The following is a 25,211-nucleotide window of genomic DNA, read 5'->3' as shown; positions in this document are numbered from 1 at the left end:
GCAGCCCTCTCTTCGACCCGCTCAGGTGCATTCTTTCTTAAATGCTCCCACTCCTAAGCACTCGGATGACCGCATGTTTGGTAAGTATACCTGCTTTGAATGGATTATTGATAGTGGGGCGTCCCACCACGTCACCGGCATCTATTCTTGTTTACATAATGTCTGCTACACTTAGTGGCAGTGTTAGACTTTCGTCGACTATTACTCTCTCTAATGTTCTCTATGTTCCGGGCCTAAATTGTAACTTGCTGTCTGTTTCCTGCCTTCTTGATGATTGTGGTTGTGTTGTTCGTTTCACTAATACATTATGTGCTATACAAGACCAACGCTCGGGAACACTGATTGGAGCAGGTGAGCAACGAGATGGCCTTTATTTCTTCCGTGATGTTCCTGCGGTGTGTGTGGTTACCGTTGCTGGGTTGTCTGAATTTGAGCTCTAGCATCGTCGTATGAGTCATCCGTCTGATAAGATTCTTAAGTTAATTCCTGCTATTAGTTCCAGTTCTCATAAAAAATGTTTGAATAAAGCATGTGTCATTTGTCCACAAGCGAAACAAACTCGTGATCCTTTTCCTGTTAGTGATTTTCATGCTACTAGAGCTTTTGAACTGATCCATTGTGATCTTTGGGGCCCTTACTCTACCCCCTCTTCATGTAATGCTGTTTATTTTCTGACTATTGTGGATGATTACTCTCGTGGTGTTTGGGTTTATTTGTTAGAAAATAAAACTGAAGTCTTTTCTTCATTTCATTCTTTTTTTGCTATGGTCACTCGCCAATTTGAATTGAATGTGAAATATGTTCGGAGTGATAATGGAACAGAATTTAATTGCATGGCGCCTTATTTCGATTCACATGGAATTATTTTCCAAACTTCTTGTGTTAGCACCCCACAACAAAATGGTCGAGTTGAGAGAAAACACCAACACATTCTTAATGTGGGTAGGGCTTTGCAGTTTCAAGCTAATTTCCCTATTTCATTTTGGGGGGAGTGTATATTGGCGGCCGTATATATAATTAATCGAACACCTACGCCGTTGTTGGGTAATAAGACCCCTTTCAAAATGTTGTATAACACACCTCCCAATTTCGATGCATTGCGGGTTTTTGGTTGCCTTTGTTTTGCTCATAATAAGAAGACACGGGGTGATAAATTTGCTTCTCGTAGTAGGAAGTGTATTTTTGTGGGGTATCCGGCTACTAAGAAGGGTTGGAAGGTTTATGACATGGAAACTGGTGAGATATTTGTTTCGCGGGATGTAAAATTTTATGAAAATGAATTTCCTTTTTCCGCAAACGTTGATACCTCCTTATTTAATGAGCTTATGGAAGATGACAACAATGCTCTAATTCTTGATGATTTTGGTCCATTGCCCACCAATCCTATCCCTCCTACACAACATGATACTCCAACCAATACCGGCCCACTCACTGACCAAGCATCCCCTGAGACCCCGCAGCACAGTCCACGAGAATCTGGGCCCAGCAGTTCACCCAGCACCCACGAATCTGATGATGCTGCCTCTTTTGATAATTTTGCTTGTGATAATGAGAATTTGGGCCGTGGCTTTCGTGACAAGCGCCGATCAGTTCTTCTTCGTGACTTTGTTGTTAATACTATTACCACACACCTCTACGGATAAAGGCTCTTCTTCTGTTGCTTCCTGTTCTACTAGTCCCTCCGGTACTCCCTATCCTATAGCACATTATGTTAATTGTGATAACTTTTCTATGCCACATCGTTCGTTTCTTGTAGCGGTTCTCTCTGGTACTGAGCCCCGCTCTTTTCGCGAGGCTATGCAGGATAATGGATGGAGAGAGGCGATGAAAACGGAAATTACAGCTTTGGAGAATAATAATACATGGGAACTGACTGATCTCCCTCATGGTAAGAAGGCTCTTGGCAGTCGTTCGGTGTACAAAATCAAATATAATGCTGATGGTTCGGTAGAGCGTCTAAAGGCTCGCTTATTTATCTTTGGTAATCATCAGGTTGAAGGGATCGATTACCATGAGACTTTTGCTCCTGTTGCGAAAATGGTGACCGTGCGTTATTTTCTAGCTGTTGCAGCTGCTAAAAAATGCGAGTTGCATCAGATGGATGTTCATAACGCTTTTCTACATGGTGATTTGACAGAGGAGGTGTATATGAAACCCCCTCCTGGTTTTTCATCACACGGTAAGGTGTACCGCTTATTCAAATCTCTGTATGGTCTGAAACAGGCTCCGAGATGTTGGTATGCTAAATTGTCTGCTTCTTTGAAACAATATGGCTTTCGTCAATCATATTATGATTATTCCTTGTTTACTTATCGGAGCAGTTCTATTCAACTTAATGTTCTCGTTTATGTCGATGATTTGATCATCTCTGGGAATGATTCCTCTGCTCTTTATGCATTCAAACAATATTTGTGTACATGCTTTCACATGAAAGATCTTGGGCGGTTGAAGTATTTTCTTGGGATTGAGGTGGCTCGTAATGATGAGGGCATTTTATTGTGTCAGCGTAAGTATGCTCTTGATATCATTTCCGAGGCCGGTTTTTTGGGTGCAAAGCCGGCTCCTTTCCCCATTGAACATAATCACTCTTTGGCTCTTGCGCGTGGTAATTTGTTAGAGGCTCCAGAACGATATCATCGGCTAGTTGGTCGTCTTATATATCTTTCTTTCACTCGACCTGATTTGGCCTATGCGGTTCATATTCTGGCTCAATTTATACAGGCTCCTCGTGTGGAGCATTGGGATGCGACATTGCGTGTTGTACGCTATCTCAAAGGTTCTCCTGGTCAGGTATCCTTCTTCCCTCTAGCTGTGACTTACGTCTTGTTGGTTGGTGCGACTCTGACTGGGCTAGTTGCCCTCTTACTCAACTTGGAAAACCAAGAAACGACATACGGTTTCTCGTTCGTCTGCTGAGGCTGAGTATCGTTCAATGGCTTCTGTCACTTGTGAACTAAAATGGCTAAAGGGTCTGCTTTCTAGTTTGGGCGTTGATCATTCTGCTCCTATGCTGTTGTACTGTGATAGTAAGTATGCTTTGCATATCGCCCAGAATCCTGTTTTCCAAGAGCGGACGAAACATATCGAGGTTGATTGCCATTACATACGGGATGCGATTCAGGAGGGACTTCTTTCTACTTGCCATGTTCCTACGCATGAGCAGTTGGCCGATATCTTTACTAAAGCTTTGGGTCATCGACAGTTTACATTCCTCCTACGCAAGTTGGACATTTGTGATCCGCTTGCTCCAACTTGAGGGGGGTGTTGGACAGTTTACACATATTTAGTCTTGATTGTTGTATACTGTTAGTTGTGTTATGGGCTTTGTTTAGTTGCATATTAATTGTTTAACTTAGGCCCACTTAATTGATTGTACATGTATATATATACTCATACTGAATATATGAAACCCTATTCACCCAATTTTGTCATATAATTATTGTTGTGATTACTAATATTAGACAAGTAGTACTACCTCCTATTCAGCTGAATTGTCCCATTTTTTTTTTTGCACTATTCACTTATCACTCTTAATTTGTATTTTACTCTTAATCTATAAGTTAAAACATAGTCATATGGGATCTTGTTTGATTTGTCTCAATACAAGGATTATTAATATCAACTTTTTATAATTTTTAATTAAGCATAATTTGAGATATTAAGAGTTAAAATGTTGCCTCGGCAAGTGTGAAAAGTCAAATGGGACAGTTCAGCTGAATAGGAGGGAGTATATTATAAGGGTTAGAATATTATAAAAAAATCACTATCAGAATGTTAGACTTTTCAAATGGACACTGTAGAAAGATTAAAGTAGGTTATAGGTGATCATGCATATGTAAACGTCGATAGTTAAATATGTACTAATTTATTGTGTGAAGATATTGAATATAAGATTTTATAGTTTAGTAATCGAAACAAATTTATTACTAAAGACTTTTTACATTGTTTATTTTGATTCACATATAGTTGATCTGGTGTATGGAGATTATGGCTTTAACATTATTTTCATTAATCTCGTTGTTAATCGATGTGTTAAAAGTGGAGTGAAATGGATGAATATTAGCCATGTAGGATTTTTATTAAGAGCATCTGGTTTGCCAAATGCTCTTTTCTTTTATTCTTCAAAACCTTGTTTTTCTCTGCTTTTACTCTGGTGAGAGATCGTGAAATTTGTATGATATGATTTAATAAAACGTAATTGATAGTTTTAAAATAGTAAACTATATAAACCCATGCCTTTTTGTTACACAAATTCTTGTGACAAATCATTTTTAATTGAGCCGCTCCATTATATATTTTTTAAAATATTGTAAGTAGATATTAAGAATGATGTAAGTAAATGTTTAAGATATTGAAAGTAGACATTAAGAATACGGTAAGTAAATATTAAAGATAATGTAAGTAAGCATTAAGAATACAATAAGTAGACATTAACCTTTGATGGCTTGGACTTGAAATAAGTAGACAATCTTTCAAGCTATTTTCGTTATTTCTCATTTGCTCTTGTTACAACTCACAATTGCTCATGCCGCAAGTAAACCAAACCCATGGGCTAAATTCGTGCCATGGCCCATGGACATGCAATCCCGACTAGAACTACTCTAAATCTCTAATCAAGCATGTGAGTGGTTTTTTTTTTTTGAAATTCTCGTATGAAAATTGTCTAAAATTAAGACACGTCTATACGATATATAAGCAGTCAAATTTTAAAATTAATCTAAGTATAAAATTATATATTTAATTCATTTATTTGAGTTATTTAGCCCAATTTAAAATTATTTTACGGTGAAACTATTGTAAGTGAGAATTGTAATGGTTTAAGGTTTTAGTGTAAATTAATTTTTAATATAATTTTATATTAGTGGTGTTCCTATTAAAAATTATAAAGATTTAATATTTGAAAAATATATATTGAGATAGATTTATCAAAATTTGATTTGATAATGTTTTTTTTTTGTCTTGATGAGAATTTTGGTCAAAGTTTGGGGTTTTAAAATGTAAATATTTTTTTAAGAAAAATATAAAAGATAAAATAGAATAGTTTTATGAAACTCTTATTTAAGAATTTATATAATGTTCCATAAATATTCAAAGACGACTTTAAACCATTTGTACCACTACATATATGTCATATATACCTTACTATTATTAATAAATTTAATACCAAGATAAATTTTTATTTGACCTCATAAATCATAATCTAACATTGCTGGATCAAATCCAACAAGCAATCTCTCAACTTATATCTTTCAAAAGACATAGCTCATGTTGAGATACAATTTAAGAATATTATCTAAAAAAGACGGTATTTACTTAAAGTTAAAACAAAATTGACATATGATGATATATAGTACAATTTGAAAAGAATAAAAAGGACATTTCTATATCATCATGGCTCTACACACAAATTGACATATCATGAAACACACCTAATAGGCTAATATAGGTTTATTCGAAAACTGATGAAAGTAGACAAATAAAGCAGTGACATAATTGTTTTGGAGTAATTAGAATCATGAGATTTATAATTAGACAAGAAAACAAGCTAGCTAAGACTCAACTTATTATGATGAACCACCAACCTAATTAATCAACTTGCTTTTGCATAAGTCAAATAAATTGCAGAATGTAGGAATGATTCCAGAATTGATGGAATAATACTCTTTCTATGATTCTATCCCATTCCTTTTATTTTGCCAAATATTTCATTTAAGATTTTCTATTTAATTTCAATATTTTAGAAATGATTGCCCATCTTTTCATTGATGCTCCCTCAGTCGTCTCTATGAATATGCAATCGGGCATACAGACACACAGTGATTATAAAGACACACAGTGATTATAGAGTGGCTGAGAATAATTTAATTAAATCGATAGTTAAGATTAAAAATGAGAAAAAAATAAAAAAAAAAAGGTAAATAACAATTATAAAAGTGATAGGAACATTATCCAAAATAAAATGTTAGCAAACTAGAATGGATGAATCAAAATAGAAATTTTGGCAAGTTTATGGAGCCAAGGGAAGTATATGCAATCGAATGCTATATTTTGACTCTCAATATCAATAGGTGCGTATAATTAAAAATAAAAGTATACATTGAGTTAAAATTAGATAAGATTGCACTTAATTTTATTTTTCTAATATAAGTCAATATTGTTTGATAGTTTCTAGTTGTGAAACAATTAAAATAGGAGGCAGTGAAAACTAGATCTTATCTCAGTTGAAACAATTATTATTTTTTTCAGGTAAAAGTTATGAATCTGATTGTTACTTATCTCTTTTATTTTCTCAACCTACCTTTTAATTGAAAAAAAGAGATTATACAAAAATCGAAAAATTGTCAAATGTAAAAAGTTTTTAAATAAAAAAAATTATCCAGGTAAATACCCCTCTATTTTTCTGTATTTGTCCAATTTGATTTTTATCACCAATCATCCGTAACTTTATTTTGTTAATTAATTTATAGTTAAATAAGATCAATTAATTATCTCAATATAAATCTTATTAATAACATTTTTTATAAATTTTATTTATACATATATTAAAAATATTAATAACTTGAATTCAATGATATACATATCTAAAGAAACGAAGAGAGTAACTAAAGTACCAAATATTAGTTGAAAATCACGTGTATAATTATAATTTCCCCTTAGAGTAGGGTCAGCCCGACGGGCCCCACCTATTAACATTGATGCTTTCTCATTTCAGTTTTCTCATCAAGTCGGCCTAAAAAAACAGTTTTTTTTCTAGCCTTTACCAAAGGGCCCACCCATAAGATGAGTCAAACCAAATGACAAATTTATACACCAAACAATTTGGAGATTTTTGGATTATGATGTCACATTATTTAATTTAACTATTTTGAGGTGGAAGAAAGGCTCCTTCACTGGCCTGGATTAGGCCATCTGTTACTCTGTGTGGGTTCATTTACAAACTTACAACAAAATCAAATCACCCCTTATATTTTTTTTGAGGATGATATCATGCCAAATCCTTGTATTAAGGCATTCTATGTCTTCTTCATTCTTATTCCATTCAGATCTTTTATTGGTCAGTTTATGATTATGATCTACTTTTCATTTTTCTTTTAAATCACAACCGTTAGTATTTTTCTCAAAGTAAGTTAAAAATAGTACAAAAGTAAAAACACTCGTAAACCAACTTTATAAGAGTGAAAATAACGTATAAAAAACTTAAATAAAAAACAAATTGGAGAAGTTTTAATTTCCACACTAACTTTGGACTTTACATAGTGGGATTTGCTAATTACAGGTTTTATAACGAAATTTATTAGTGAATTAGGAAATGCAATATGTTACAAAAGTAAAGCTAATTTATCTAATGGTTAAAAAAAATTTCATTTTGAGACGGATTTGATTCTTATCATCTAAAACAATTCACTGTCCTTCTCTTTTTGCTTAGAAGTTATTCATTAACCCTAGCCCAATATAAAAAATAAATAAAAAGATATTAAAAAAAAAAAAAATTGGATTGTTTGAAGATTTTCAAGGTCTCAACTTCAGCAATGGCTCAAAAGTCAAAACCCATGTCTTTATTAGAGAAAGAAGGTGGAAATTCGATAGAAAACAATCATCATACCTTCATTGAGTATCATTTGTAGTTGGAGATTAGTCCAGAATTAATGCATCATTTTGTCTTAATCCCAGATTAGTGAGTTATATTATTATCCAGAATTGATTCTTAACTAAATTTCCTTTCTTTTTACCCAAAACAGATGCAATCGCACTACACCCAACAAAGAAAATAATTAAGACTAAACAATATTATCCACCATTTGGATACAATTAAAAGGCATTAATTACTCAAGAAATGATCATCATCAACTAAAACAAAATTAGCTTATTAACCCCACCATTTATTCTAATATTAGAAGCTCAATTAAATAAGTTGTGTGATGATTATGATGATGAAAATGGTTTCCCAATTGGCATAAATTCTGCAGGACAAATTCCTCATTAGGAGTGTTTGAAACAAGATGAGTATTATTTAATGAGAATACCCAAAAATAAAAAATGCAATAATAAATCAAATTAAAAAAGTTCTTCCTTCTATCTATTTATTTTTTTTAAAATATACTTCCTCCGTTCTGATTTAAATGCTACATTAGGTTTGGCACAAATATTAAGAATGCTGAACACCTACTTCATAGGCTACTGTTGAGTTTATAAGATTTGATGTTTTTGTTGTTGTTAATTTTAAAAGAAAAAGGAAAAATAGTTAAGATTAGGTAAATATTTTGCAGATTAATTTACATGTCAGTTTCATTTCCCCCCAAAAAATATTTTCCCACCCAAATAATTCCCTCCAATATTACAAATTATCAGCAAAAGTTAAAATTTTTACACAAAAGTCAGCATTAACACATTTCATCTTCTATAAATAGATCAAATTCTTCTATAGTCAGCATTAAAATTTTCAACACTTCTTCATTTCAATTTCTTCATCTGTTGTCCTCCCCTTTTAAAAAGTTCATAAGAATTTGGATCCAAACCTATTTCTTTCATCAACTCTACAAAACCAACAACAAGCAATCAAAACAACAAATGGCTGAGGTTCAAATTCAAGAAGAGGAATTCATTAATCCTGATATTGAGGTATTTATTTCTTTTTTTGAAAACCTTAATATAGATTGTGAATATGACATTTATAATGAGTACACAAGTGAGAATTATGGAAACATCGATGTCAGTTTGAGTTTGGAGGAACCCATAAGCCATGGTCAAACATTAACACATGAAGAAACAGAAACAGAAACATTAAGACAGCAACCAGTAGGTAGTAAGAGGGAACTACCAGTTGAGACCAGAAAGTTAATTGTACAACAGTTAACTAGTTTGTCCACAGAATCAGATAGACGTTTGCCACGGGGTACAATTAAAACAATTGCAATGCAACATAACACATCTAGGTGGACAATATCAAGGCTGTGGGAATCAGCCAAAACATCAATGCAAAATGGCATTTTAATTGATGTTAATAGTAGAAAAAGGGGAAGAGTTGGTAGGAAACCAAAAGTTTTTGACATGAATTTGCTGAATGCTGTTCCGATTGAAAAGAGAACCACAATTAGAGCAATGGCCTCTGCATTAGGCATTGGTCATTCACAACACAATTTAATTCCCAACATTTCAAATAATAATGATCGTACCACGAACCAAAGATATTATCGTATTTTTTACATTCTCTTTGGGATTCTAATGAGTCGCACGCTTTTTCCTTTGTGTCCATCTTCTTAATAATCTTAAGTAGCAACAAAAACATAACAGAGGAAGTACACATAATAAAAATCTTATCATTAGTAATAGATCAAAGTTTAAATCAAAGTTTAAAAAAACAAGATCATACAACATCATATTTCAAACCAGATCTGGTGAAGGACTAAAACCAGATCTTGATTTTGGGATTAAAAACAGCTCAAAAACATAATCAAAAAAATAACAAAATCAATATCATAAACGTATTACAAATAAACATTAAATAAAAAAAATAAGAGCAGATCAAAGTTTAAAAATATCAAAAAATGAACATGCAAGAGAATCATTAATCAAAACAGATCTCATCGACTGCTACAACCACATCATCGTTTTCGTAATTTAAAACAAACCAAAACCATAATCAAAAAAAAAAAACAGAATCAAAATCATAATCAAATTAAAATAAACATGAGAAAACAAAAAAAGAGATCAGATCCAACATTAAATAAATCGAAATAAGAACAACATGCAACAATATCATAAATCAAACCAGATCTGATAAAGTACTAAAACTAGATCATGATTTTCGGATCAAATCATACCAGATGAAAGCAAAGAGTAAAAAGAACATGCAAGAGAATCATTAAAGAAACCAGATCTGATGAAGGACTAAAATAAGATCATGAATCTGGGATTAAATACAGCTTAAAGAAATAATCAAGAGAATAACAAAAACAAAATCATAAACGTATAAAAATAAACATGAAATAAAAAAAAACAGAGCAGATCTTAGTTTAAAAATATCAAAATAGACAGAACATGCAAGAGAATCATTAAAGAAACCAGATCTGATGAAGGACTAAAACAAGATCATGAATTTGGGATTAAATACAGCTGAAAGAAATAATCAAGAGAATAACAAAAACAAAATCATAAACGTATAAACATACACATGAAATTAAAAAAAAAAAAAAAGCAGATCAAAGTTTTAAAAAAATCAAAATACGAAGAATATGCAATAAGAATCAAGATTTTAGGATCAAAGCATACCAGATGACGATTAAAGCAAAGTGTATAAAGAATATACCAGAAGAAATAGAGAAATTTCGGAAAACCCAAATGTAAACCTTTAATCAAATACAAAACCAAAGATCAGAAATAAAACCAGATATAATCCATCCTTTCGTAGTCAATAGTGAAAGAAAACCCAAATAATGAAATCAGAGACGGCAAAGAAATGAAAGAAAACCAAAGATCTTTAGGGTTAGAACTTTCCAGAGAGAATGAGAGAGATGGAGAGGGGAAAATGGCAAAGGAAGAGAAATGGGATTAGGGTTAGGAAAGGAACCGGGTTACTTATATAAAGAGCAATCAACGGTCAGATCTGGGCAAACCAAATCCAACGGTTCACATTCATCCCACCATTAATATAAGTAGTTGGAAAGGTTTGTTTAAATGGGAGAAATAATTAATTGAGATAGTGTATTTAAATAGAGGAAATAATTAATTGGGATGGTGGGTTATGGGAGATTAGTTGAGTTTTTAATGAGAATAATAAATATGGAGGGAAAATTAATTTTAATTGGAAATAAATAAAGATTAAATAATTGTAGGTAAAAAAGTTAGAGAGGTATAGAGTAGGATAAAAGTAGGGGTAGGTAGAATTTTAAATGATTGTTTTATTACCAAAAATGGAAATGTAGCAAGTATTATGAAATTTCCAAAAATGGAATATGTAGCAAGTATTATGGAACGGAGGAAGTACATTGTGATCACATTGATACAACAAAAAGAAACTTCTATTCTTTTGTTTTGTACAACAAAAAGAAATATCAAGATTGAACCAACATGTGAAGTATTTGCTAAAAGGGTAAAATTTTAGAACCCATTATAAATCCCAATCAAATCACCTCAAATTTAGGCTTTTTTTTACATAGTCCACCTCATATTATTGAAATTAAAAAATTCCAATCAACTAACCTCAATTTTCGGGTTTTTTTTTTTTTTTTTTTTTTTTGATTGATTTCGTCGATCCCATGATATTGAGATTAAGAAAATTCCAATCAACTGACCTCAATTTTCAGGTTTTTCTGATTGATTTCATATAGTCGACCCTATATTTTTGAGATATTAAAGCTTTGGTTAATTAATTCTCTTGCAAAACCTTGGCTAAATTTGAAGCAACCCTAAGAATTTTCTCATTATCACCTTGAATTAAACCCAAACAAATCTCTAAAACCCCTTCATTTCTAACCATTTTCTTAACCATTTCACTACAACAACATAACAAATTTAATGTCATCAACCCATATTGAATCCCTCTTGAGCTCCCATTCTTCACGTAGTTAACCAATATCTCAACAATAACCCCATCACATTTAACCATTTCTTCCCTTCCTTCTTCACACTTTGCCAACAAACCCAATACTTCAATTGCCCTCTCCGTACCCGATTTCGCCATCCGAATCAAAATTGGGACCGCCCCGCTATCAACCGTCCTACGACGGTTCTCGGGAAAGGAACAAAGAGCGAAAAGGGCGGTAGCAGCCTCTTTTCGCTCTCTTCCTTTCCCCGTGCGGAGGAGGTAAACAAGGGAACGTACGGCACCCGGGTGTGCGCCAATTGTCGCCTTGTTTACCTCAACAACCGCTAAACTTGTGAGCACGGTTGCGGCAACTGCAGCAGCCGGGCCACGAAGTGCGTTGACAAGTTTCGTCACCGCACCCTCGGCTACTAAACCCACTTTATTATCATCCGAGTCGAGACTCAGATTCAAAAGTAGGGATAGCAATTTCTCCTGAAGAGGAGGGTCGTTATCCGAGTCCACACAACGGAGAAGAGCCGAAACAGCACCTGACTCAGTGAGTCGAGATCGGAAATCGGCGTTAGATTTGGATAATGAGTTGAGCTGGCTCAGTGCTTCAAGCTTCTGACTATGTGAGGAAGTTCGAGCGGTGAGAGTGGAGATTGACAAACCGAGTTGACTCAGCGAGTCAGATTCTGAGTCAAGACGAGTTGGAGGCTGGTGATGATGGGTGTTGTTGGAAGGAGCGTAGTTGAAGATAAGGCTGCGAAGGGCATGGTTAGGGATGAGAGAAGGCGGGTCGGGTATGGGTAATTTGGTAATTGGACAAGTACGGTGGCCGGAGTCAATCCAACGTTGAATGGAGCTCCGATCAAAGGTGTGACCCGAAGAAAGGATAACCGGGTCGGACATTATTTCGAGTGAAATCGGGCATTTGAAGTATTCAGGAAGTTCTGTGGGTGTCGCCATTTCTGGGTAGGGGGTTTGGGGTTTGGGTTTTGGATTCTGGTTTTTTCTATGACATTGGAGAGAAGAGAGAGATTGAGGTGTGAGAAAAAAAAAGAGTTGTAAAGAGGTCTTCTTGTTCTTAGCAAAAAGAAGGTGCCAAAAAAATAAAAATGCTAAAGATATGTAGGAAGAACATAGTCCACTAAATATTGAGAAAATGAAAAAAAAAAAAAATAATTGAATTTGGTTTATCAAATTTTGTTGATTTAGTAATAATAGAACAAGAAATTAGTAGGTCTATGTCTAATAAATAGAATCAAAAAGTGATAGGAAAAAATCATACATAAAGAAAAGTTGTAAAACTAGTTGAATATTAAATGATAAGTATTGTAAATGTAAAAGGCTGAATAAATATAGTTTTTTAGATGTAAATTTTATGTTTTTTAGTTCAAAAGCAAATTTTTTATTATCGTAATTCAATATTTTATTTGAATTTAGTAGAATTTTTGTATTTGAATGTTTAATGATTTGGATTTTAGGTTTGAATGTTTGATTGTGCTCATAATTAGTCATAAATATATTGAATTCTTGGATTGGATGAGATTTTTCAAATGTTTTTAGCGTAAAAAGTTATCAACCCTTTTAATATAATTTTGGGTGATTTGTAACTAACTTTTTAAATATTTTTGGAAAGGTAAATCTTTATTAGAATGAGTTTCACCGGATGTCAATTATAGCTAAAAATATTCATTTAGATTATTGGGTTAGTGAAACTTTAAGAAAAACTTATATATAATATTATAGAAAATTAACGATTTTAGCGTATGACAATTATCTTAAAGCCTCAAAGTTTTTTATAGATTTGAATTGAATCTAGTTTATACTACAACCAATACCCCTAACTTATCTACTTAGAAAAAGGTAGTACTCCATCCGTTTCATTATACGAATTAAAATATTTATGCATTATTTATATTAGTTAAAATATCTAAGATACAAATAAAATGGAAAATTTGTGCATTTATACAGAAAATTTAGTTAGTATCATACTGATTACATAAAATAAAAAAGAAAAAAAAAGCTAGTGTGAATCTTTTGTACAACATGAAACCTCAAGAAACTTTCATAATATTCATGTAAATCTTGTGCCTAAAATATGGAAAACACTATCGGCTTTGAACAGGCTATTGTTTTCTCCAATTTAGAAACAACCCCTTAGCTTTAAGGTTCATCTTCTCGCGTTATGTATTTTCAAGTGGAACATACTCCTTTTTTTTATTGGAAATTCCTTTATAACATCAACATGGGTGATTATTTTAAAATTTGCAAACCCAATTATATCTACTGTCATATATAATTATATTGATCTTGTTCTTGTTATATATTAAAAATATTGATATTAAATTATTTAAAAATACTAAGACAATTTAATAAGTGCAAAATATTGATATTTAGATCAAATTTAAAGATTTTTATACCAATTTAGTAAAAAAAAAAAAAAGGGTTTGATTTAACATATGAAGGTTAAGGTCCCTTACTATAAATTATAGAATTATAGAAGTACATCCTAAGTAAGCAAAAGTGCTCAATAGCAAATACCTAATGTTTTTGAAGTGTACTCAAAATTCTCTCTTAAATCATATATTTGATGAATCATGATATTATAAATATTATTTTTAGATAATCAATTTTAAGTTTCTTATTTTAAACCTACTCACGTTTAGCTTTGAATCAATGAAAATAAGGATATGTCCAAAATTAAAAACATAAGATTAATTTAAAAAGCGACGCAACACGAGACATCGCTGTGATTTTCAAAAATAATTAGTTAGGTTTGTCATTTTATAGCTTAATTGGGGGAAAATATTGTCTTGCCCTATAACGCGTCTAACTTGATGTCCTGCTTGTTGTTATCGTGTTACGACTTACTATTTTTATTTGGTAAGTTGAATGACACGATATGACATACCCACCAACTCCGCTCAAGCACAAGCTGCGTGAATTGATAAGGAAAGGTAACGTTGTAAAACTAAAAGGACAAATGGATTAAATTCCAAGTAAGCCATGAATGTGTATAGTAGTATTTGTGTAAGCATAATTGGGGCTGTTACTGAGATGGGTCTACTTTGACTTTAATGACCCAGCTTTATTTATCTTTGGCACATTTCCCTTTATTTTTTATGAAGTCAACTGTTTCATCAAACATCCAAACTCGTGTGCTAAGCATAAATTAAACAGGTATGGAATCGGCCTTAAGATACTACTCTTACAACTTACATGGACTGATGTAATTTGGAACAAAAGCTAATTTTGGACTTTTGGATACATTATAATTTATGAAATTACATTCAAGTTATGAAATAGAATTGAGTGGATTATTTTTTTTATTTTTTTTTTTTTGAGTTAATTGGAAAATAAAAGTTAAGATAGAGATTAAAGATGTGTTAAAGTGTTAGGGTTATAGTCAAAAATGATAAAACGACAAATTCAGCGAAATAAATTAAAATAAAAAGTAAGACAATTTTAGGATGAGGGAAGGAGTATTCAATTGTCTTGTTACTCGCTTCTTTTGAATTTATTACACACTCTTTTTGATTCGTCGTTGTAAATTTACATTTTTTTTTTTGTGAAATCTCGCCGTCATTTTAGTTAATTCTTATCAATATTTATTCTCACTCTTAATACCAATCACAAAATACGTATTTTTTATAATAAGTACACAATTTTTTAATCTTTGTGCCAACTTCCCTCGTTGCAATTTATAAAAAGAGAATATATAATTCTTAAAATAAGAGTTTAATTTTCGCAACCATACAATAGAATCAATTCCCCTTCTTTCTATAGCATGTAGGAGTTCTCCTTACCCTACACTAGTAGAATATATATAAAAAAAATCAAATTGGTTCTTACCAGGAACTTGATGATCTTATTGATTTCTCCTATTCCTCTAAATTTAGGGTATAATTATTTGGAACAAGTTGAGCAGTAAACCAAAGGATGAGTGGACAAAAAAGTCAATAATTTACTACTGTCAAAACTTTCTACCAAACCATTCCCCACTATTATAAGAAAGTGATTTGGTACTAACCTTGTCCAGTAGAAGTCCATGAGATAATTGTACAAATAAGACCCTGAGCTGATAAGCACTCAACATCGCATTCAGGTCATGGTCATCAGCTTAGTGTCCCGCACAAAGTCAGGGTCCGGAGGGAGAGGCAGCGGACAGATCATACCCACACTCTATCGGGAGAGGGCATGAGAAAGGCGCGCAATCACAGCATTCTGAAAACTTGAAATTAATGTGGATTCATACAATATTATGGATGTTCTATTCCATGAAGATAAAAGTACACACTGAACTTATATACACATTAATAATGGCAAGATATCTTAAACTCATCATAATGGTGTGGTTTTCATAAAATAGATCATTGCAAGGCATGTTTCTGGACTGATAGGATACTAAATATCGAGATTCCACTCTTGCGTTGTCTCCATTCAACTCGTACATGCGATTCTTTTGGGTGAAATAGAGGGTCTGCTCAAATAGACAATATAAGAGGCAAAGGGGGAGCAGGGGGCGCAGACGGTATCTCATTCTCACTATATACCTTGCAGTCGATGTTAATTTTCGGGATTTTCTGTATGTGGATCCAGTCCTCGCCTGTCAGATTTTGGCATCTTTTCTGCAGGTCTGCTGAACAGTGATAGATGAGAAGTTTATTGAGAGCGGTAAGGTTTGACATCCAAGCCGGCATTGATCCCAACTCTTTGCAAGAGGATATCTCAAGTGTATCGAGGGAAACGAGGTTCTCAATCCATTCGGGTAGATTCACCAGCAGTGGGAGTTCATCCAATATCAAGGACCGGAGGGAGTGATGAAACGATTGCGATGGCATGCACATCCCATTCTTAGTCTCGTCTTCATTCGAAAGGTTCACATTCGGGCATGCTACTAGACATAATTTCTTCAAGGAAGATAGATGTATCAATCCTCCCCATACACTCCGTAATCTGATGCAACGAATTAGTGACAACTCGTGTAAGGAAGATGAGCACCTACGAAACACATTCCCAAGCTCTCTCAAACTCTCCATTTTCTCATCCCCTGTTATTTTTAACAGTGTAAGTTGCTTAAAAGACTCGAGTGTTAGTGATCTTAGCCATAGAGCATTTCCGGTTATGGAAATCTCCCTTAATTTGGGCTGCATATCCCTTTGCTCATCGATTTGTTTTACTCGTAATTCATCATTGAAACGACTCAAATCCAATCTTTCAACAATCGGACAAAAGGGAAAAAAACTTAGCTCCCTGCAGTCGTATATTTCTAATGTCTTCAATTGAGGAAGACACAATAGTTGCAAGTTTTCCGTGTCCATGCTGCTCTTACCAACCAGCTGATGAATGTCTACCACCCATCCTTTCAGTTTCGGTAATGTACTAAAGAAAACCCGTTTCAGAGACTTACATAACGGTAAACTACTTTTCTCGGTTATGTACTCCAAATTTGGCATGTGCCCAAGTCTGAGTTCTTCTAGATGATGCAGGTTTCCCAAACATGTCAGCTGCTGCAATTCCGCGCACAATAAAAGTTCCAATTGTACTAGATTGTGGAGAGACGACACCCAATTCGGAATTCTCACACCATGGTACGCCCACAACTCGAGGATTTTAAGGTTGGAATGAGGCTGCAACTCTTTCATCAATGCTTCTTCGAGATCCACAGCTGTTTCATTAACATCTTCACTGAACAAAAAGCTAATAAAATCGAGAGATTCCTTGTTTTTGAGGTATCCTCCTTCCCTTCTTCCATCAAGGATACCATTTTTCGGGGAATGAATTTGGAAAGTTAGTCTACCTTTTAAATTTTTGAGACTTTTTAGGTCTTCGAGCTGATCAAACCACTCGTCACAACTAGAACTCGGTTTACTCAACACAAACTCTGGTAGCGTGTGGAGGTTGATCAAATTACCCAAGCCACTAGGCATACGTGTAACATTACGATTCTCGATTCCCTGCAAGACCCTAAGCTTCACCAACTTACAAATATTGTCAGGCACATCAGCAAGACTTTCGCAAGATCTGAAATCGAGGACCCTAAGGTTAACTAGCTTGCTAATTTTCTTGGGTAGTTTTTTCAATATCTTGCAGCCTCTCAATATTAAGGTTTCCAGATTGTACAGCTTCGTTATCGACTCAGGAAGAACTTCCAAATCTTCATTATCCGAGAGATTTAAGTACCTTAAATGCAGCAATTCACCTATAGTGCTCGGCATGCTTTTAAATTTTGAGCAGCGTAGATCCAAAGCCCTTGCACACATGAAATTCGCAAATATGTCCTCCAAATAAATTGGATTCAACCTGACACGTTCTAGGCTAAATGGGGTTTGAAGATATGAACGAACGTGTCTTAGTGAAAGAGTTTTTATCAAACTCACTTTCATAATAGCTAGATGCCGAACTTTTCTATCCATGCTGTCCGGGATAGAATTACTTAAGCAAATCTCCTTTCCTGCCACATTCCGAGCAAGATCATGCATCAGATCATGTATCTTGCATGAGACAATCTCACCAGATCTGTCTAGTTCTACATCTTGGAAGAAACATCTGTGCAGCAAAATGGAAAAATACTCTTCTACAACATCTTCTGCACTTTTGGTTTCATCTAATGGAACAGCATAGCCTTGTGCCATCCAAAGGCTAAGCAATACATCCTTGTTTATGACACAATCTTTTGGAAACAACGCGCAATAACTAAAACAACTTTTCAAAGGGAATTCAAGATTATAATAACTAAACTTCAATATAGGCATGATGTCGTCTTCATACCCTCTTATGTTTGCTAACCCCATCTCCTGAACTGATTGCCACCTATTCTTATCTTGACCCTTTAAAAGACTAGCAACAATTCTTAAAGCTAGAGGGACTCCAGCGCATTGTTCAACAATCTTTTTCCCGGTATTTACCAAGTCATCATACGGGTTTGATAGTCTCAGTTCAGATGATATCTCTTTAAACAAACGCCATGAATTTTCTTTAGACAATCCTTGCAGCTCATGCACTGAATCACTCCTTACAATTCTTGCGGTTTCTTGTGAACGAGTTGTAACCACAACCCAGCTTCCACTTTCACCCTTCAAGAAGTTCACTAAGTTGAGCCAATGATCCTGGTTTTCAGTCCATACGTCATCTAAAACAAGCAAGTACTTGGAGCTCGCTAGTTTCTGTCGAATTTGACTTTGCACATCTTCAATGGATAATCCCTCATAAGTACCATCAGCGGAAATCAATATTTTTCGAAGAATCGCCATTACATCCAATTGTTTCTGATCCTGATCAGAGACACAAGTCCACACCTTCAATTCAAATTCATTTGTAACCCTTGCATCATTAAACAAGAGTTGAGCAAGAGCCGTTTTCCCCAATCCTCCTATACCCACAATAGAAAGGATTGAAATATCCTGTTGGACTTTACTATCTAACAAGATGCTTACAATCTTCTCCACATCATCCTCCCTCCCAATAATACAAGTATTATAAGAACATGTCTCCGCTCTTCTCCTCCTGATAGGCTTAGAGTCGTCAACTCTTAGCCCAAACTTACTATGTTTAATGGTTATGGCATCTAACCTTTTTCTGATTTCCTCAAACCTCAGTGAGATCTTATCAGCAACAGCAAGAGGATTGAAACGAGAAAAGAAGAGGCACACCTTTTCAGAGGCTTTACCAGCCTTCATGAGCTGTTGTCGTTGAGCAAGAGTGACAAACTTGTCAAGCAAATCATCAGCATCGTAAACAGCATCCATGAGCCCCTGTATATAGAGCTGCGCCTGATGGGTAATCTCTTCCTGCTTGGCTTCTGCATCGAGAAGTACAGCCTTAACAGTGCCAATGGTGTCACAGAGCTCATCAAGTCCGGATTTGTAACGCACAAAGAAAGGCGACTCTCTAAGCTTTGCATTTGTCAGCTGTGACAACAAAAAATTGGCAGAAGACACAGCAAATGATCCCTGCATCTCCATTTTTGAGTCAATCATATCATAATGAGAAGGGTGTATGGTAGAACAAGATGGGGAATGATAATGAATACATATCTTCAATTCCATATTTAATATATGTAATTTGTTTTCTAATTTTAACAGTTGAATCTTTCAAACAACTCTATTTTCAATTACTCTTTAGTAGTCCAAGGTCCACTTGTATATATAATTTGTATCTTCACAAGATTTGAAAAAGGGCATTGGATTAACCTATTGTATTAAAGAAATAGACCTTGTAAATATAAGTTTTTTTTTAGGAAGTTTAGGTAAAATAGCATATAGTACACCTCTTGTATACAAAATTACAAATCAAGAATTTAAGAATTTGCCTTTCAATCCAATACAACATAATTATAATGTTAAATACAGTATAGTATTTTTTTTAATTCTCAATATGAACGGACCAAAAATACACAACAATTCTTCTTTGTTATTTTACATATTTTTTGAATTGTTGGCGGGCTAATTTTACATAGTTTTTCTTCATATTTTTGTTCCGTCCATACTTAAATATATAATATACTACATTTAACCCGATTTAACCCGCATCGACTGCAATCCCCTCACCATAACCTACCATGACCCAAACAAACTCTTGAATGCACCGACCCCACCCTAACCAAACCAAACTATAGACAACCCGAATTCACAAAAACAAGAAAATGTACACCTGTAGCTAAGCTTAATCCATCCTTCATCGACCATCTATCACGGAGGTATATGAGAGTTCATTTACTGAATACGCTCCAGCACTTGACGACGATGGATCTGCATCATGCAAGCTTCCTTTATGGATAAATGCAGGTTGACTCGGAGAAGGAAGTTCCACATTGTTGCTCAACATAAACACTACGGTTGACATTGTTGGTCTGTCATCTGCGCGTTCTTGCACACATAGCAATCCAATTTGAATACAGCTTAAGAGTTCCTCGTCAGCATCAGAATCTTTCACAGATGTATCGACTATTTCCAATGATCGTCCTTCTTTCCAAAGCTCCCAAACCTGTAAAATGTTTACACAAAGTCATGATTAGTATCATAAGCCTTTAACTAAGATATGAATGAATATATACTCCAATCCAATGAAGGGTAATAGTTAACTTACATGACCAACTAGATTGATGGAAGGATTGTCAGGATAAAAACCAGAGTTCTTTCTACCAGTAATAATCTCCAATAACAAGACTCCAAAGCTAAAGACATCCGACTTTATGGACATTACTCCTTGCAGTGCATACTCTGGTGCCATATATCCACTGTAAAAGTAATGAAGCAACAAAAACAAGATTATTCGCACACAGCTGATTTTCGGGCGAATTGTATTGCACGAACATATGTTAGATGGGCATGTAATGCACTTACTAGGTCCCAACCACCCTAGTCGTGTTAACTTGTACTTGCTCATTCCCGAATATTCTAGCCATGCCAAAATCTGAAATTTTCGGGACCATGTTTTTGTCAAGCAGGATATTGCTTGCTTTTAGGTCCCTATGGATTATCCTTAATCGTGAGTCTTGGTGAAGATATAACATTCCTCGAGCAATCCCGATGATAATGTCAAAGCGTTTTGTCCAATCTAACGATGACTTGATCTCTTCATCTACGATGAGTCGATGACATTAATAAGAAGTAGCAGAGTACATATTATTTCTGTTGAAAATTGGTCAAACCAACAGTCTAAGATAATTAATGTAAATAACTTACTGAAAATGAAAGTGTCTAAGCTTTTGTTTGGCATGAATTCGTAGATCAACATCTTCTCCTCTCCTTTGATGCAACATCCTAACATCTTGACGAGGTTTCTATGCTGAAGTTTAGCAATTAGCCTAACTTCGTTCTTAAATTCTTGTATGCCTTGTCCTGAATTTGGAGCCAACTTTTTTACAGCAATTTCTTGTCCGTTTTCCATCCGACCCTATAAATCCACCATACTATGCATCTCTTAAACATATACAAGATAAATACAAGTCATAGTATTGTAGTGTACGATAAGGTACCTTGTACACTGATCCAAAGCCACCTTCTCCTAGCTTATTAGCCAAACTGAAATTATCTGTGGCTGCAGCTAATTCGCTACGAGTGAAGAAGGGTAAATCTGAGCCAGAATCACTTTCTTCGACATCTTTCGTCCAAAGAGACCTTTCTTCAGCTTCTTCCCATGCTATCAACAAGTAAAAGAATTACAATAAACAAAATATATCAAACAAAAGGAAAAGATTACTACATTACTCAATTATTGATTAATAAGATCCTATTTAGAATGTCAAAACATTCACCTTTCTGCTTCTATATTTATTCTTTTCTTCAAACCTAAACATGACACCAGGCATTCAGTAGAAGTACCTCTTTTCTTCTTCTGGTGAATCCAATACACCAGAAAAAAGATAAATAATGTAGATGCCAGCAACACCAGCACAATGAGAACTGCTTCCATCTTCTTATTTGAGAAGGGCCCTTTCGACCTCTTATATTTTGCTGCAAAGGAAACATGTCCCTTAGAAATACTGTCTTAGCCTTGCATGATACTTCATCTTCTTATTTGAGAAGGGCCCTTATAGTTTGCTACATTGGACTACAAAAAACTCACCACAAATTGTCCGATGTAGCAATGAAAAAGGGACAAAGGGAGTTACAAAGGTGTCAGAGTTGGATAAAAAAGAAAACACAAGCTCATTTAGATTGACCAAGCACTTAGAAGGCCTACAAAGAAGTATTCTCAATGTTTTATGATCCAGTTTGACTGAATTGACCAAAAACTTATGTGAGATTCTAACTAATCATTAGACTAATTGACATTAGACTCTATTATGCCCAAAAGAAATATTTGCAACCTCTAATGTTTGAGAAACAACCTTTACATAATAGACTAAAGGAATGACTTGTTAAATTATTAGCGTCTCTAATCAATGTGACGTTGCAACTGATGTTTGTAAAAAAATAAATCGAAAACAACCTCTTAGTTACAACTTACAAGATTAAGGTTGATCACATATTCACATCCATCCCTAAAATCGTGATTAGATAGGCGTCACTTGGCATTGAGGTAATGACATGTAGTGTAATGTTTGACAAACCCCTAAGAGCTTTGTAACTCGGACCTAATAGTGTTGGATCCTTGACAATCGAATATAGGTATGACACTTTGACACTTCAATTTGGTTCCAAATCTCGAGATTTTTTGATAAATAGTCAAACATGAATCCGAGTATATGAGTCTAAGTCACATATCTAAAAAGTTATTGTTTTCCATTAGACAGACTAGAAAGCAATGTGTCCAGGTAGGTCCACTTATTTAAAATTAATCTAGTATTAAGTAAAATATGTCAAAGTTTTGTTTCTTAGGACAATATGTTTTTAAAAATGGAGGATAGAATGACGTACGAAGGTGATACGTGAAAAACCTGTCTTCTCAAACGTTGAAAAATCTAAGTGGGCCAAGAACTCATTTTTCACAAGCTGGCACAACTAAAAATCTAAAACCATTTATTTCTTCTTAATTGAGAGAACCAGCAAAACACTTGGATACAGTACAACCACAATTTAAACTTGAATGCTTGATAACGAATTAAACGAACTTAAAGGATATCATACCTAACTCAACTGCATCTGCTCGAAAGTATACGTCCTGGCCCCCATCAGGATACACCCTTGTATCAATCAAAGCACCATACAATGAAATGCAGCCACTTCCTGCACCAGTGTCATCTGCACTTGTATAGCCTATGCAAGAGCAGTTCTTCAAGCATTCTTCTTCGCACTCCTTCAATGTCGAGCTTTTATTCACTAAAGCGTTTGAAGTATCTGGCAACTTCATGCTTTCTAGCTTCAAGAACCCTTCTCCGTTTTTGCACATTGATCTGTTTTCTTGTCTCACACAACCTTGTGAACCATCTCTTAGATACCAATCTCGCGGTGATTTTGGTTCATATCTGTCGGAATGAAAAGTTTGTGATCTTCATAATACACAGTAACACACTAACATCATCGAAGTGACCTATTTTTAAGTATCCTTTGGGTTAATGATTTTTTGTTGTATGCAAAACATCTCTTAAAACAACTTATAGTATACAAACCTATTCCGACTTCTTGGGAAATTGATGTGAAAAAGTCAAATTCTGATTTGGGTTATAAAAGTATTCCCTAGGAGTAAATAAATTATGAGCAAGCAAGCAAATAAACAAATAGAAAAGTACCCAGGAAAACAGGTGCATTGAAATTGGTTGGCACTATTGGGGTTGCAGCTAGCAAAAGCACCACACTCTCCATACTGATCACAGAGCTCCTTCGGTGCTGACCAGAACTCGATCCAACGTTTTGTATTCTCCTGCCATGTTCGTCTCTGAACTGTTCCTGAATTTCCATCAACCACGAAGATTGAGATGATAGAATCATTCAAAACTCTGTAGCTTACAGATATCTCATTTGTGTCGCTGACAAAACTATAGTTGAAAATATAAGCACGTGTCATTTCAGGAACTCCACTCCATTTCTGTCCGATCCAAGGACCTGTCCTCCAAACTGGACTCGAACCTTGGTACAAGAAGAATTGAGGAGACCCATTTGGATCAACCCGGAATGAGAAATTCCCAGGACTTGGATCATCGTTTGATCTCCAAGAGGTTAAATGACGGTTTAACCCAGTTCTTTTATCCAAGCCAAGCTTCATTTCAGGAAGAAAAGTGTCTGTAATGTGATCAAAGCTCTGCCACAGCAAAACTTTACCATTATCAGTAGTCAAGACTAAATTCCCCGTATCTAATAGCTTGCACGAGGTGCTGTTGATATTCACAGAACCCGGAACTGAAATATCCGTGGACCATAGGACAGTTTTCCGAGAAGTGATTCTAAGATGCCCGTCTCCATTGATTGAAAGAGTTCCAAGAGAACCATTGATGGGTGTATCTCTGTTAGCAACCCAAACAACAGATTGCACAGAAACCTTAGTGAACCAAGTTCCAACGTATCTTTTTCGAGTGGAATTTCCAGGGCTGAAGAATCCTAAAGTAAATTTTCCTGCTTTGGATGTCAAGACATCACCATCTCTAAGGGGGCTAGTAGGAGTTATAGTATCAACTGAAGCACACAACGGCAATAAAAGAAGCATTAGAAAAGCTATTAGAATCATTTTGTAGAATAGAATCAATGAAAAAAGAATAGTTCTGAACCATGTAAGAGTAATTTGTGCAAGTGATTACTGACAGAGGGAAAATCTATAATTTTAGTTGTATCTAGCTGCATTTAATAAGGTTTTAGTTGGTAAGCCAAGTTTGTAGTACAAAAGTAAATGAAGTGATGGAGAACAAAGATTAATCTTAATACACTACGTGTTGGTAGCATACACAGATACACTGGCTTTAGTTTTGATTTTTTGGGTAATCTCAACTGCCCTGAATTAGACAGCTAGTAGTATTTATTAGTCTGGGAGCATTTGGTTTTACACTTAGATAAGCTAAGATTGACCTGGTAAGAGTAAACTTGATATTTGATTACCATAATCAAGGCTCAAATCGAACGCAATTAAGTATGGAATTAGGAACATTATATTCTATGATTAGCACTTATGACACTGATCAATTCATGATTTGTCATAATTTTCAAATCCGAGGCTATTTTAGGAAACTCTAATAGGGTATTTGGTTATTGGTATTGAATGATGGCAATGGGAATGAGTTTTATTTCACTTTTCATAAAGTGTATTA

At 34.6% G+C, this 25,211-nt stretch overlaps 3 protein-coding genes across 4 annotated transcripts; all 3 read right to left on the bottom strand.

The window, feature by feature from the left end:
• Positions 1-8,202: 8,202 nt before the first annotated feature.
• LOC130815212 (U-box domain-containing protein 8) lies at positions 8,203-12,650 on the bottom strand. The gene has a single exon (XM_057681597.1). It carries the CDS (start codon positions 12,491-12,493, stop codon positions 11,366-11,368), a length of 1,128 nt encoding a protein of 375 aa, XP_057537580.1. The 5' UTR covers positions 12,494-12,650; the 3' UTR covers positions 8,203-11,365.
• A 3,096-nt stretch (positions 12,651-15,746) lies between these two features.
• On the bottom strand, positions 15,747-19,687 carry LOC130814883 (putative disease resistance protein RGA3). The gene has a single exon (XM_057681131.1). The coding sequence runs from the start codon at positions 19,576-19,578 to the stop codon at positions 16,015-16,017; it is 3,564 nt and encodes a 1,187-aa protein (XP_057537114.1). The 5' UTR covers positions 19,579-19,687; the 3' UTR covers positions 15,747-16,014.
• A 141-nt stretch (positions 19,688-19,828) lies between these two features.
• On the bottom strand, positions 19,829-24,890 carry LOC130814887 (G-type lectin S-receptor-like serine/threonine-protein kinase At1g11410). 2 transcript variants are annotated; one of them, XM_057681135.1, is made up of 8 exons: positions 23,706-24,886; positions 23,104-23,441; positions 21,856-21,987; positions 21,510-21,673; positions 21,217-21,427; positions 20,875-21,112; positions 20,618-20,768; positions 19,829-20,515 (listed from the first exon to the last, which is right to left on the bottom strand). In XM_057681135.1, the coding sequence occupies exons 1-8, from the start codon at positions 24,635-24,637 to the stop codon at positions 20,207-20,209; spliced, it is 2,475 nt and encodes an 824-aa protein (XP_057537118.1). In that variant the 5' UTR covers positions 24,638-24,886; the 3' UTR covers positions 19,829-20,206. The 2 variants fall into 2 exon arrangements, with proteins under 2 accessions (XP_057537118.1, XP_057537120.1); XM_057681137.1 differs by lacking the exon at positions 21,856-21,987 and having other exon boundaries at positions 23,706-24,890.
• Between the last annotated feature and the right edge of the window lie 321 nt (positions 24,891-25,211).

Source organism: Amaranthus tricolor, chromosome 6 (assembly GCF_026212465.1).
Source record: "Amaranthus tricolor cultivar Red isolate AtriRed21 chromosome 6, ASM2621246v1, whole genome shotgun sequence".
Lineage (NCBI taxonomy): Eukaryota > Viridiplantae > Streptophyta > Magnoliopsida > Caryophyllales > Amaranthaceae > Amaranthus > Amaranthus tricolor.
The sequence above is the reverse complement of the archived record's forward strand: the minus strand, read 5'-3'. Positions and strand labels throughout refer to the sequence as shown.